The 13,908-nt window shown below is 41.2% G+C and overlaps 1 protein-coding gene across 1 annotated transcript in view; it reads right to left on the minus strand.

The window, feature by feature from the left end:
* Ror1 (receptor tyrosine kinase like orphan receptor 1) overlaps window positions 1-13,908 on the minus strand; it is a 355,481-nt gene that overhangs the window by 24,880 nt on the left and 316,693 nt on the right. Inside the window, exons 5-7 of the mRNA XM_074079592.1 lie at window positions 8,230-8,357; window positions 5,797-6,114; window positions 4,051-4,296 (exon numbers count right to left, since the gene is read on the minus strand). Of these exons, the coding sequence (XP_073935693.1) occupies window positions 4,051-4,296; window positions 5,797-6,114; window positions 8,230-8,357 (692 nt within the window). The remainder of the gene's footprint in view (window positions 1-4,050; window positions 4,297-5,796; window positions 6,115-8,229; window positions 8,358-13,908) is intronic.

Genomic DNA, 13,908 nt, shown 5'->3' on the forward strand with positions numbered 1-13,908 from the left:
TCTCTGAAATAAGCCAGAATTTGTTCTGGAAGCAGGTGGACAGACAATGGGATCTGGAGTCCTGTGACCTGGTTTGAATCTTACCTTTAGTAAAAACAACACTGCTTTAGCTTCTACATCAAATCTTGTGGTTATTGTGAGGATTAATTAGTTCACATTTTATCAAGTGTCAGCTAAGTTCTAGGTCAGCTCTTGGGGTAAGAATTTAGAAAAGTATTCAACAAGCAGCAGCCATCATTAAAATGCAAAGCACACAAGAGCAGACATAGATGAAGAAAACTAGCTGATGGTACTTATTCAGCTCTCTTTCACTGGGCTCTCTCACCAGAGTGTAAGCTACATGAACATGAGGGCACGGTCTGATCTAGCTTATTCACAGAGTCTGTGACTCTGAATGACTGAATAAGCAATCATTCTAACTGTTAGATGCCTTGGGTCATGAAAGAAAAGACAAGAAGGAGAAGCAGTCAAGTGTTCCTCAAGTTACAACTATCTTTTGTCCTTATTTTTTTTCCCCAATTCTCTAAGCACTTTCTGGGAATATGCACACAATCCTAGCCACATCACTTCCCAGAATTCACAGTAGCCACATTTAGTTGTACTTGACTTTTTGTTCTGTTCTAGAGTGAAAGTTCACAGATAAAACTCCTTCATAGACTGTTCACCCAAGTACCTTTAGTCTAGAAAGTACAACAAATGCTTGCATTTTCTATTTAATTAGGCCTATAGTTCTTTTAGCCTTTCTTAGTTGATGCTGAAGCAAAATTTGTCAATAGAGACAACGAGAAACCCCATGATGATTTTGAAATTCCTTAATTAAAAATGTAGGACCACTGTCATGAGATTCCATCTCACTTGGGAGAGGACAAAGGACTGATTTCAAATCTACCCCACTAGCACACAACTCTTTCTGGGATGAGGAATTATCTTTAATATCTATCTATCTAACTATCTATCTATCTATCTACATCGTATCTACCTATTTATCTAGTCACGCACATACATAAATCACAGAGTTTTAAAGGTTAGCTATGTGCTTGAGTTCTGGATCCACTTCTTACTAACCATGTGATCTTGGACAAGTTACTTAACCTCTCTAAATCTGTTTTCTTTCTTGGATATATTAAAACCTTCCTCATAAGGGTATATACCTACACATTCAGGAGAAAAGGCATAAAAGTCTTGACATAGTTTTTGACTTATTGTAAGCACACAATAAATGGTAGTTACTGTTTACTATTATTGCTATTGTATAGTCTTCAATTGTGTAGTATAGAAAAAGGTTCCTCACCTCTGGCATTGTGGACATTTTTTGTGGTATTCTGAGTATTAGCTAACATGCCCACCCTGTTTCAATAACCAAATGTTTCCCTGGAAGGCAACCCTCTTGGTTGAGAACCACTAGTGTAGAACAAAGAGTGGTGGTCCTAGAGATAAGAGACCTCGTGATCTTTAGTGGGTCCTGTCCCTGCTCTGGGCTTTGGCTTCCTGCTATGATAAGACAGTACTGGAAATTTCTACTTTGTCATGGTTCTGAGGGAAGATGAAAAGAGAAAAAGGAAATGCTCTGTAGCCTCAGACAACAGCTGATACTAACCTGCTTTCTTCTTGGCCTTTCTTACTGGGAGCCACTGGCCTCTCAGTAACTTCTTATTGATCACAGGTCAAGGATTCCCTGTTTCTTTCATGAACGTATTTGTGGCTTGGCTTGAAGAATTCGAGAAGAAATGCTTTCTTTCAAAATGAAATGAAAATGTGCTTTTGAAAGAATCCTCAGGCAAAACTGCCTTGTCTTTTTTAGATCTGACTTTCATCTAAATTTATTGCTCATGGGATTGGAATTAATCAGTCATCAGAATTTTAACTGTGCCCTCTGTGAATTGATATTCAGAAAGAAATATTCCAAGAGTTTCCAACAGCACGGCACCGATTAATACTATAATATACTGAATAATGCTACGATAGATTTCCTCATCAGCAAAGAAACGTTTTTTTGTTATCCTGTCATCTAATGTGAACCTGCATGGTGGAATCCAGAGACTGTCCCTATAGTTCTTTTATTTATTTCTCACAGTTATTTAAAAATCTGTAAATGAGAGTGGAATGTCTGGCAAAAGAGCATGACCTTTGAATTTGATCAGAGCAATGTGTCAACAGATGAGGGCTCAAGGGCCACTGCCATCAGTAGTTGGCTATGTGATTTAGACCAGTCTCTTGGCCCTTCTGAAGCTCGGTGGAACACATTAATAACACCCCACGACATGGTCATGAGCTGTAAGTGGAGAAGAATATGTTAAGTACTAAGTATTATGCAGGCACAGGGTAGGTGTTCAGCAGGTATATGTGATCTCTCTCTCTACTCAGTCTTTAAGGATTTTTTTTCATTTTTCAGAGGGTTTTATTGGAGTGCTTCAGGAAGGCCCTTGAAATGAAAACTAATACCTTTTAGGTATAATGCCTAATCTTTACTTAAACTAATTGTAACAGAGCTTGAGTCCTTGGATCAGAGTATCAACAACTCTTCCAGGTGATGGGCCTTAGCTGTAAACTAAGGGACAGAGACCTAGGGCAATGGTGTTCACCCAGGGTGAAGTGAACAATGCATTTCTTCTTTAAAATAATTTATTTGGTCTATCCCATTGAACTTCTTTTTCTTATAGTTTCTCAGGAAAAAGCAATCCAAGCCCCAAACTCTGGGGTCATTTTTATAGTCTTTCTTCTTTTATAAGAAGAAGAAAGGATCACTGAGGTACTAGTGATCCTGTTATTTCTAGTTTCAAACTGCATCCTGAACCTGACCACTGGTCACTGTCTCCTCCATTCCTCCTCCTCTCACCAAAGCCACCATGTATCTTTCTTGGATAATCACATTACCTTCCAATGGATCTCCTTGCATCTGCTCTTGCATTCTTCCTGCAGTCTAGTCTCAACCTAGTTGCCAAAACGATCCTTTGAAAACATGAGATCATGTCACCCTTCTGTTCAGAACTCTAGTGCTTTACCAATGTGCTGAGAGTCAGAGCTTCAGTCCTATCATGGCCTATATGGCACTAAACAATTGAGTCCTGTCACATTCCTGACCAGATCTACTATTCTCCTTCCTGCTCATCCTACTATAGCACCTAGGCTCGTTGCTCTTTCTTAGATGTTCTGGGCTACTCTCACCTCTGCCCAGATGAGTAAGTACTTGGTATGTAGTACATAGTCAACAAACATCATCTAATGAATGCCTTGGAAATCATCTAGTTAAAGACCCAGATCCTCTTGACTAGTGTTATCTGTATGTCCTATGACTACTGCCTCTTGCTTTGATCCACCTTGTAGATTTTCTTGTGAGTTTCCCAGCAGTGGAATCCTGACTCTCCCACTATTCCTGGAAACCCATAGAAAGAACTAGGATCAGAAAGATGAAATCAGTTTCAAAATAGTTCCAAACTTCAGGTCTCACCAACATCATTTCCTTCTCATACCTTATAAACATGTTCTAGAAAAAGGAACAAAAGGACTCAGCAATTCCATTTTCTTTTCTAGACACACACTTGTTCTGTGGTAATTATTAGATGACCCAAAGGACACAATTTATTGAGATTGCCCTGGATGACTGAGCAATGGCTGTAGATTCATTCTGCCTTATTGGTGTTCTCAATGACACATAGGAAACAGTTTTTTTTTCTGTTTCCAGTACACCTATGTGCTCAAAGGGTACACCTAGATATGGATCTTTATAGATAACATTTTTTTCCCCACAGGAATGACCATGATAAACTATCTCAGCTGTGACTCTGGTGTGCAGGGTACCTGTTATGTTACATCCCCTAGTACAATGGCTGCAGCAATGAAAGCAAGTACTCCTTGGGAGTGTGTTTTGGTACTCTACAAGGTGTTTTATGCAGCCATGGCAAGGTTTTACATCTATACCAGAAATGGTTTGAGATCAGACAAACTCTATCAGCTAAATTTATCCCCCTTTTAGGATTCTCCTAAGCGAAGGAGGGTGATGGTGGGGATATTCGAAAGGTGACTACATGAGAGACAATGACTTCTACTTACCACATGCTGGGATGTCACAGAGGTCAGATTTAAAGTTCTCATCCAAGGTGAAGCACCAGGGAGCTTCTTTCTGGTTCCCTGGGTTACGGCAGTAGGAGTGACCTCCGTTCAGCTCTGGGAAGCGCAGGGCGGTGAAAGTGTGCATGTGGGGGTACTGAGAATTCCACGGCTGGCACTGGCGCCCTGATTTGGTCACACTGACAGTCCCGCGGTAGTCCACACCTGTACTGTTATAGCACTTGTGATCTGAAAAACACAAAAGAAAAGCCCAAGCTGCTAGAAAGAAACAGAAGATGCCAGCAGTTTGGGAGGGGAGGGAATGTCTCGTGGTGAGGCTTCCCTGCTGGTCCAGGGTCAAGCAGGGCAGTCACACTCCCTGCTTGCTGGGCGTGGACCCAGGGCCTGCCTTGCTGTTACATTCCTGGGCAGATTTAAAGCTTCTGTTTCAGGAACAAAACCAGTCAGTATTTTTAATATTGAACACAGAAGAAATCGGAGCTTGGGCAGGACTTAGGGGCACAGGAATAATTTCCTCATGGATGGTTCAAGGAGGGTTCAAGCCAAACTTTTCCTTCCATTCTTTTGGTATCCTTAGACATACATCACGGGATAAAGAATCTGGTGATTCACAGAATATGCTTATTAGTGGCAGTGCATTCAGGAGTTCTGGCAGGAGTTAGGGCTCTGCGCTAATGAAGAGGACACCCGTGAGAAGCAGGTCCTCTTAAGTGGCTCTTCTAGGTGACCAAAGAGGCTATAACCTGAAAGCACAACAGAATCTGTTGAGCTGGAATAAACTTGGAGGGGTGACACAACAGTAGTGTCACATTTAGATACATTCATTTATTTAACAATTAATAAAATTGTATTAACTACCAAAAGGAAGCTAAAAATTACCATTAAGTTTAATTCTTAGATGGAAGGGAGATGTGCAGAGTTGTACACTGGTGACGGCAAAAATGTAGAAGGAGGACAGGCCTTTAAATATAATTATTTCAAATTCTGGTGCAATACACATATCATAAAACTGACTATGAATGAATGCAGTTGGTGCCTTTTCCATGTTGTGCAAAGTCATGACTGCTAGGTTCCAGAACACTTCTATCACCCCAAAAGGAAGCCCCACATCCATTAAGCAGTTTTTCCCCACAACACCCCAGCCCTTATCCCTGGCAACCACTAATCTGCTTTGCATTTGTCCAATCTGGATATTTCATACAAATGGAGTCACATAGTGGCATCTGGCATTTTTCACTTGAGTTAATGTTTTTAAGTTTCATCTAAGTTGTGGCATGTGTCTGTGTTTCATTCCTTTTTATGGATAAACAGTATTTCATTGAGTGGATATACCATGATTTGTTTATCTACTCATCTACTGATAGACATTTGGGTTATCTGTAAGTAGTGCTATATGAACAATCTTATGTTAGTCTTGTCTGAATTCTTTTGATTATATATTCAGGAGTGGAACTGCTGGGTCATACAGTAAATTCTATGTTTAAGTTATTGAGAAATCAGCCTCCATATTTTAAAATTGTCTGCAGAAACTTCTGGAAGGTTAACTATCTAATCCACCACCAGTGAATGCTCAAGCATACTATTAGTCCATTGGAAGGTAATCTGGCTACCCATGTGAACATTACTGTCCCAATATGAATGATTGCCATGGGTCAAGGTCCAATTTTCACTGTGCCATGGGGTTGCTGGCCCTCAGGGCAGCACAGAAGGTCAAGGGCTACCACTTACTTTTATTTATAGGATCTGCCATGGGAATTCCAATCCGGATGCAGTTTGCAGCTTCTGGGCTCTCTGGCTGGGGAAGATCTTCACAGTTGGGCAATTTTAGTCTCATCAAAATCATGGGATTGGATCTTGCAAAAATGTATTCTGTTTGGCACAGGACATTTTCCAGGATTTCACATTCATCACGACACAAGTCACGGGGCTTGGGGACAGATGAGGTTTCGTCACAGTATGGGAAGGCGTAGTGGCACAGGGAAGGAATGGCAAACTGAGAACACTTATCAGATAAGTGACTGGAGGTGCCAATCATGGTGAACGCAGCTGAAAAGCAAACACAGGCATTAACTCCCAGAGGCCAGGGTTTATCTGCTTGGTTATCCAGTCAAGAGATATCAGATGTAAACACACATCAGGAAGAATCTGCGGGGCTGAAATGGGCAAGACCAAGGGGAGGAGATTCATTTCAGATGTCCAAGCAGCTTAACTTTCACTGGCTTGAAGAAAACATTTTGACTACAAAGTTAAAAAAACAGTATTAGATTACATGTGTACCATTTCCTAATAAAAAGAATTAATTAGGTTAAAGTACAATATATTTTTCATTTTTTACTACAAAGCAAAGAACTTTGTGTTTCATCCAGCACTTTTTATTAGTTTTGTGAGGCTTCTAAGCCATTTGACAGCCCCAGGGCAGGTCTTGCCTGAGGTAGCGGCTGAGCCCCAACTCAGCATTCAGTTGTGTGGCTTGCCAGCTGGATAGCTTTAGGGAACTTGCTTCATTTCTTTGTGGCTTGAATACTTTCTACTCCATCTTCTGAAAAATGAGGCAACTCACTTGGAAGTTCTCAAAGACCACAATTCAATTGTTCCAGTACGTATCATGGAATATTAGTGGTCTTTCAGCTTAACCTCACACCCAACAGGGTATCCAAACAAAAAAAGAGTACCAGTCTCACAAGGCAACCCATGAGGTTGTGTACAGTTTCCCAAAGTGTGTTCCTCAAGACCTTAACCCAGTAGAATATTAGTAGCACTTGAGAAACTGGGATTGCACAGCAAAAGAAGTGCGTGAGAAATGCTGGGTTAAACAAAGTTAAACAGATTAAAAAAAAAAATCAAAAACGAATACTTTCCAGTAAGCTGGTGTCCAATGAACATATCCAAGAGAGGATTATTAAAAATGGCTTAACAAATATTTATATCAGAACCCCGTTTATTTACGGGAACTCTTAGTTAAAATCTGCTAAAAGTACATGTTCTTAGGTGGAAATGTGACTTTAGCAGCGCCTCCCTATCAGGCCTATGTTGGCTCTTTGACATTTCAGAGCCTTACTCTTGAAAGCCTAAGGAATTAGCAAATGGTGGACAACTCCATCGTATGTAGTTGCTTCTTTTGGTTAATTAGCCATTCTCAGCCTCCACTCTACTTCTTCAAATTCTCCAGGAGACATACTTTCTAGATTTTTGGCTGTCCTAGGTTTTTGCCTTGGATTTGTTCCTGCCGCTCTTAAATCATCAAATTGCCAGAAAACCTATAAGACAGCAGTTAGATTTGAATTTCAGGGGAAAAAAACAAAAAACACATGTGGGATCTACTTATTCTAAAAAAATTGCTGTTTATCTGAAATTCAAACATAACTGGCTACCTTGTATTTGCATTTGCTAAATCTGGCAACCTTATTAGAATCTCAAGAAGGCCATTTTAATGCACTGCAAAGGGTACATGGCACAGAGACAGAATAACCACACTTAAAGTGGCACAAGGCTGCCATGATCACCCTTGCTAGGTGCACAATGGTACAGGGTGGCCTTTGCTACCCTCACTCATGTGTGCTAGAAAGTGCTTCTGTGGAGAGATTTCCTTCAAAAGAAAACAAAACTTCAAATAAGAAAAATGAATGGTAACACATAGCAAGGTAGAGTAGGAAAAGACCTGTGTCACCTTGCCTCATCATTCATTTCCCAGATGAAGAAGTGATTTTCATGGACAGGGAGCCATTTACCCCAGGTCCTGTAAGGACAGTTCTGGGACGACTGTCCAGTGTTTGAGATTTTAAGTTCGTTCCCTTTCAGCCCATACCATGCTGCTTCCAAACAGCAATCCTTATGAGGGCAGAAACACCCCTGGCTTATTGACCACACCATCACATCCCCAGTGTGCAGGCCAGTTCCCAGCACACCGAGAGCACTCAATAATATTTATTGAGTGTTTGAATGAATGTGAGATTTCTAAAAGCTTCCTTTTCCTCTAAGAGCAACCTTCAATAAATTATTTTAATGTAAATTCCAGAGCACAGAGATCACATCTCATGCTTTACAGTCCTGTACCCAGCCCTCATTTTAGCCTAATCCTTTGTCAAGAGGGAAGTTCAGTGAAACTTTTGGTGTGAAAAAGTTATTCAAGGGAAAAATATCATTTTCATTAGTGTCACCTACCTGTAATCTGATTTTCGATTTCTCCTTGCATATGCAAAGACTCCATATAAACAGTACGGTTGCCAATAAATCGTGCACATGCAATTCCTCTGTATGGCTGGCAGAATCCATCCTCTTCGTACTCGTCTCTAAAAACAAAGTATGGTGGTTAAGCAGATACACCACATCCGCTCGGGTATCCTAAAAAGTCACCAGGGGGCGCAGTTGCGCACCATATCCTAAAGATGGCTAAGGAATTAGGCTTTTTTGCTCAGTTCTCAAAATACCACTTAAAACATCTGTTGGTCACGTTGGTTAAGTTTCTTACACCCCCAGAAAGTCATCCTGAAGCACAAAGTCATCCTTAAATCTGGGAGAAAACGCTTTTATTTTCGCAGCTGGTAGTGGGCTGGAAGATGATGTAGCTGTAAGAGTAAAGAGGAAATGAGTTGGAAATCTGGGCACATGTTCTAGAGTTTTTGTTTTTTAAGTATAGATTATTTCTGCTTCATTTGTTACAAAGGCATGGGTGCATTAGCCACAAGATCCACTCCAAGTGACATGTCAATTAGGGAGGGGGGTCCATGGAGTAAAAAGCTGGTGCAGCTGGAAGGAACCAGAGGGCACCATCTCACCCTGCAGGAAAAGGGCCGGGGGGGCAAGCCATAACCCAGAGAATTTGAGATGAGTCACTAAATCCAAGGAAACCTAGAGAAAATGCCAATGAAAACCTTGCCTTTATGGCCTCCTAAAACATTACAAAATAGTCTTATTGAAAATTCTGCCTTAAAATTATACTATATATACTATATAAAATTATAAATAAGGAAGTAGATTTTACCTTGAAGATAAGGGGGCACCAGACAGTGACATGATTAGTGGCAGTGTGGCAAGTGATGGGATCAGAAGTCAGGATACAAGATGGCAGATTCAACTTGGAAGGAGAGAAGCGATAGCCTCCCACAAGAGACTACGATGGGCATAAGACACAGAGCACAGATCATCCAGCTATTTCCCAAAGGCAGGCCATCACCAAAGGCTGCTGACAGCCATTTCCACAATACACCATTTTCTCTGTTGGGTTTCTTCTAGGTTAATAGTCAGGAGAACAAAATTCCCTTCCTGAGTTTAACACATGGGTATCCTTAGGTAAGCTGTGTAGCCCTGAGCCATGGGTTTCTTATCTATAAAATGGAGATAATAATTGACCCTAGAGGTGCAAACCATGATGACCCTATCAAATAATGTAAAAACCCATTGGTTTGTTTATTATTTAGCAGTGCTGGGCATCAAACCCAGGCCCTCCTATATGCTAGGCACATGCTCTGCTACTGGGCTACACTCCAGCCCTATTGTTTCCCTAGACAGTGTCTCCTTATGTTGCCCAGGGTGGCCTCAAACTCACAACCCTCCTGCCTCAGTCTCTTGAGTGGCTGAGATTACAGGTGTTTCTCACCATGCCCGACTGCTATAAAACCCCTTTTAAATTGCAGAGCTGGCATATGAGTATTAAGTATTTGTAAGAAGAAGACATTTATTTATAAGACAGATATTTCCAAAACTCTTAATTTGAAAGATGGGCTATGGCCAGAGCTTTGATGCTGGACTTTCCCGCTAGGGGGTTCAGTGTAGGAGTCTAGAAAACCTGTTGTAGAAGCAAACTAAATAAAAAAAATCTGATGGGACACTCGTTTTCTGCAGCTTTCTACTTTCTATTTGCTAAAATTTTGAAGGTAGAGATGGGAGAAGTATCTTCAGTTTGGTCCTGAAAATAGTCTGTTTTGCAAAGCTCTTAAAAATGTAACCATTAAACACACATACAAATGAATATATCATACACCTGACATACAGACGTTGAAATTTTAATGTTGTACAATCCTGCGAGCACTCCATATGTTTACTTTCATAAATCCTAGAGTAATGCTGAAGACTTTTTGGCTTAAATTTTACTTGCGTTGTAAAATTAACCCAACTTTTATTGGGTAACTAATACCATAAACCTATTGGGAAAAAGAAGGTTCTCGATGACCTAGTCTTGGATGCTGGAAACCTAAGTTTGGAGACCAGAATCCACCCCCACGCCACCCCCTGCTATTACAGAAGATGCTTTTCTATCCCCTGGCATTAACAGAGGCCTGGATGTTTAAGGTGTCATTATGAGAACACTTCTTCCTTCCCGACATTACACTCTCAAGGCCTCAATTTATACCTCTTGAGAGGACAAAACCCTGGAATTACCCCCAGATATAAATCCCTAACCTCCTGGGAGTTCCCATATTTTATGTGTGAGGCTTAGGCTAAACTTCTTACTACCTTTCCAGTTCAAGCACTTTAAAAAGACTCTTCGAGCAGTTCTTTTTTGCAGAATAAAATGGGATGCTATTCCTCAGCCGTCCATTTCTTACCAGGTTTAGGGTGTATTGAATTTCTCACTACACCCAGAATTCCTGCTATTCTGACCAGTCTCCGGGGGACAGATAGGTTTAAAACCCCCAAACCAGAAAACAAACCAGCATGTAATGTCACCTGTTGGGGAGTAGTCCTCAGCCCTAGCTGCTTGTAAGAAACCCATCAGGAAGCTTTTGAAACACCACTGCTTGGGCTGACATTGGTCTGTTAACTCACACTCCATGCTTTTTAAAAACTCTCACATGATTTGAATGTGGTTGAGAACCACAGCACAAATTAACCAGGCCTGGGTGTGCTGAGTGCGGTGCCAGGTAATTTCTTCTTTCTTTTCTTTTTATTTTGGTGATATTGGGGTTTAAACTCAAGGCCTTGGGCAAGTGCTCTACCACTCGAGCCACATCCTCAGCTTTTTTTTTTTTATTTCCTAAGTTTATTTTTCTGATAGATTTTGTGCTTTCACCTGGCTGATTTTGAACCATGATCCTTGTACCTCCATCTCCTGAGTAGCTGGGATTACAGTCAGGTACCACCTTGTCCAGCATTAAGTGCTTTTTTGAAGCAGCCCCTGATGAGGTATCCTTTTCATCCTTATCTTACAGAGGAAAAATGCTCCAGTTCAGAGAAATTAAATTAACTTGCTCAAATTTACAAAGCTGTAAGTGGAGGAGCTAGGATTTAAACAGACAATCCAAGCTCAGGCCACTACAACATATTGTTAGATCTGTATATACATTCTGCTCTTTAAGATTGCTGTTAATTAAATCAGCCTGATTAAAAGTGAGAGGCTTTATAACGAGCTTTTATACTGTACCAGGTACTGTTGAGTTCCATATACTTATAAAACAGAAGCAAATCATTTAATACTGACAACAATCTTACGAAAACCGAGGTTCAGAAAGCACAAAGAGCTTGTCCAAAGTTACAGAGCCAGTAGAAGAGCTGGATATTTCCCACAGTCGTGCCTGTCACCATATTGCACGGCTTCCTTCCAAATGGTTTGGGGATGGAAGCTTCCGCACTGCTTCCTGATTCTTTGTAATGGGATTGGGAAAAGCAGATAGAGTTTGGCTCTCCACCTCTAGGTCTCCCTCCCCTGGGTGAGGAGTGTATGAAGGATGCTCAGACTGCACAGAAAAAGATGGTGGAACCATGTGGCTGAAGGAGGCATACTTATACAGTAGGCTCTAGGGAGCATGGGAAGAGAGAGTTGTCAGTCTGTCCTCCTATTTTTCCTTCTCTTTTTTCTTGGTATTGGGGTTTGAACTCAGGGCCTACACCTCAAGACACTCCTCCAGCCCTTTATTTGTGAAGGATTTTTTGAGATAGGGTCTCACAAACTATTTGCCCAGGCTGGTTTTGAACCATGATCCTCTGATCTCTGCCTCCTGAGAAGCTAGGATTACAGGGTGAGCCACGAGCACTCTGCCAATCTTTCCTTCTTGCTTCCCTCCCTACTGGGCAAGCCCAGCAGCCTGGTGGTGCTCGCCTCACTACTAATCTTGCAAGTCTCAGAATACAACATGCTCTGTGGCTGGGAACATGCGCTTCTGAGGCAGGAATGCCCCTACCCTCTTTGTACCTTTTTGTCCTTAAGATGGATCTGGATGCTCCAAACTCCCCTGGGAAAATGAGTCACACTCCCCACCCCTAGCACCCCACATTCCCACAGATTTCTGATTTCACCCTACACCTTTCACCAACTGATAACAGAACTGTAATAGATTGCAGGGACTGTCCTGGGGTAGGCCACTGTGAAGATCTTTCTCCAAACCAGAAACACTCTTCAAACTACAAACAATTTTCATTCTCATTAGAATAACAAAAGGCACAGGTAGATCTAATGGATTTACTCAGCTGAATTGATCCTTCCTAATAAATTTGGCCCTAAAAGTTCCCTTTTTGGGATAATAAAATCAGTTAAAATACACACCTTTCCTTAGTGGGAAGTGAATGGACATAGAGGTACTTTGTTAACTTTTTAAGTTTTTAACGTAAGTTTTGTCAAACTTAAGCCAAAGGACTGAAAAAGTATTCAGACAAATACTTATATACAAACATCCATAATAGCACTATTCACAATACCCAAAGGTGGAAACGACTCAGTGGTCATAGACAGATAAATGGATAGACAAAATGTGGTAGATACATAGGGTGGAATATTATCCAGCCATGAATGGAATGGAGTACCAAAATATGCTACAATGTAGACAAGCCTCAAAAGTATTATGCTGAGTGAAATTACCTAGACAAAAAAGAACACATACTGTGTGATTCCACTTATATGGAATAGTCACAATGCATAATCTTCCAGAAACAGAGAAGAGATTGGTGGAGGCCACGGGCTGGGATTGAGAGAGGAAATATTTCATGGAAGTAGTGGTTGCATAATATTGTCAGTACACTAGCTACGACTGAACTGTTCACTTTCAAATGACTAATTTTATGTTATGTGAATTTCATCTCAATTAAAAAATTGCATTTATACTCCAGGGCTAAAGTACGACCTTGCCTGGGAAAAGGCCAATGGTTGGAATTTCAGTCCTTAGACTTGGGGGGGAGGTTTGTAGAGGATGGCTCTGTGGGACCCTTCCTTCAGATGACTCTGATACAAACACTGGCCATTAAGAGTATCAGCAGATAATTTTGGTCTGATTCTCGTGGTTCTGCACATGGACTGTCAGGCAGAGTGGCTTCACAAGTCCACGGACCTATGGGAACAGATCTCAGTGAGTTAAACAACCCAACACTTCCGAATTTACATCACCCAGCCCTCTATTAGGCCCTATTTTGTGCCATGGAGATGAAATCACATCACAACGGCTCAAAACCCTTGAAGGAAAGCCACCATGCAAGTCAAAGAGGTGGAGTGTCCCCAAAGTGTGCGCCTGTAAGCGAGTTAGCACAGTGTGGGCTATTTCTTCTCACATGGGTAGTAATTTCTCTTTACCCAAGCAAATAACTTGCTAGTGCTTTCCCAAAAGACCACAATGGCCACAGTGGATGGAAAGTATTCCTTTTTAAAATGTGTAAATAGAAACAAAGCCACAGAATGTCTTTAGAAACCTCAGGCTAGGTGTGAAAGCTTCCCGCCTTAGAGGCAAGTTCTCCCATGGAAGGTGCAATCTGATAACTTAAAAGTGGAAACCAGCTATCACAAAGGCAAAGACAGACAATCAAGATTCTACCAAACTGAAAAGGTTATGCACAAAAAAGGAAACAATAGAGCGAAGAAACACCTGCAGAGTGGGAGAAAATATGTGAAAACTTGTCATCCAACACGGGTCGAATATC

This window comes from Castor canadensis, chromosome 7 (genome assembly GCF_047511655.1).
Source record: "Castor canadensis chromosome 7, mCasCan1.hap1v2, whole genome shotgun sequence".
NCBI lineage: Eukaryota > Metazoa > Chordata > Mammalia > Rodentia > Castoridae > Castor > Castor canadensis.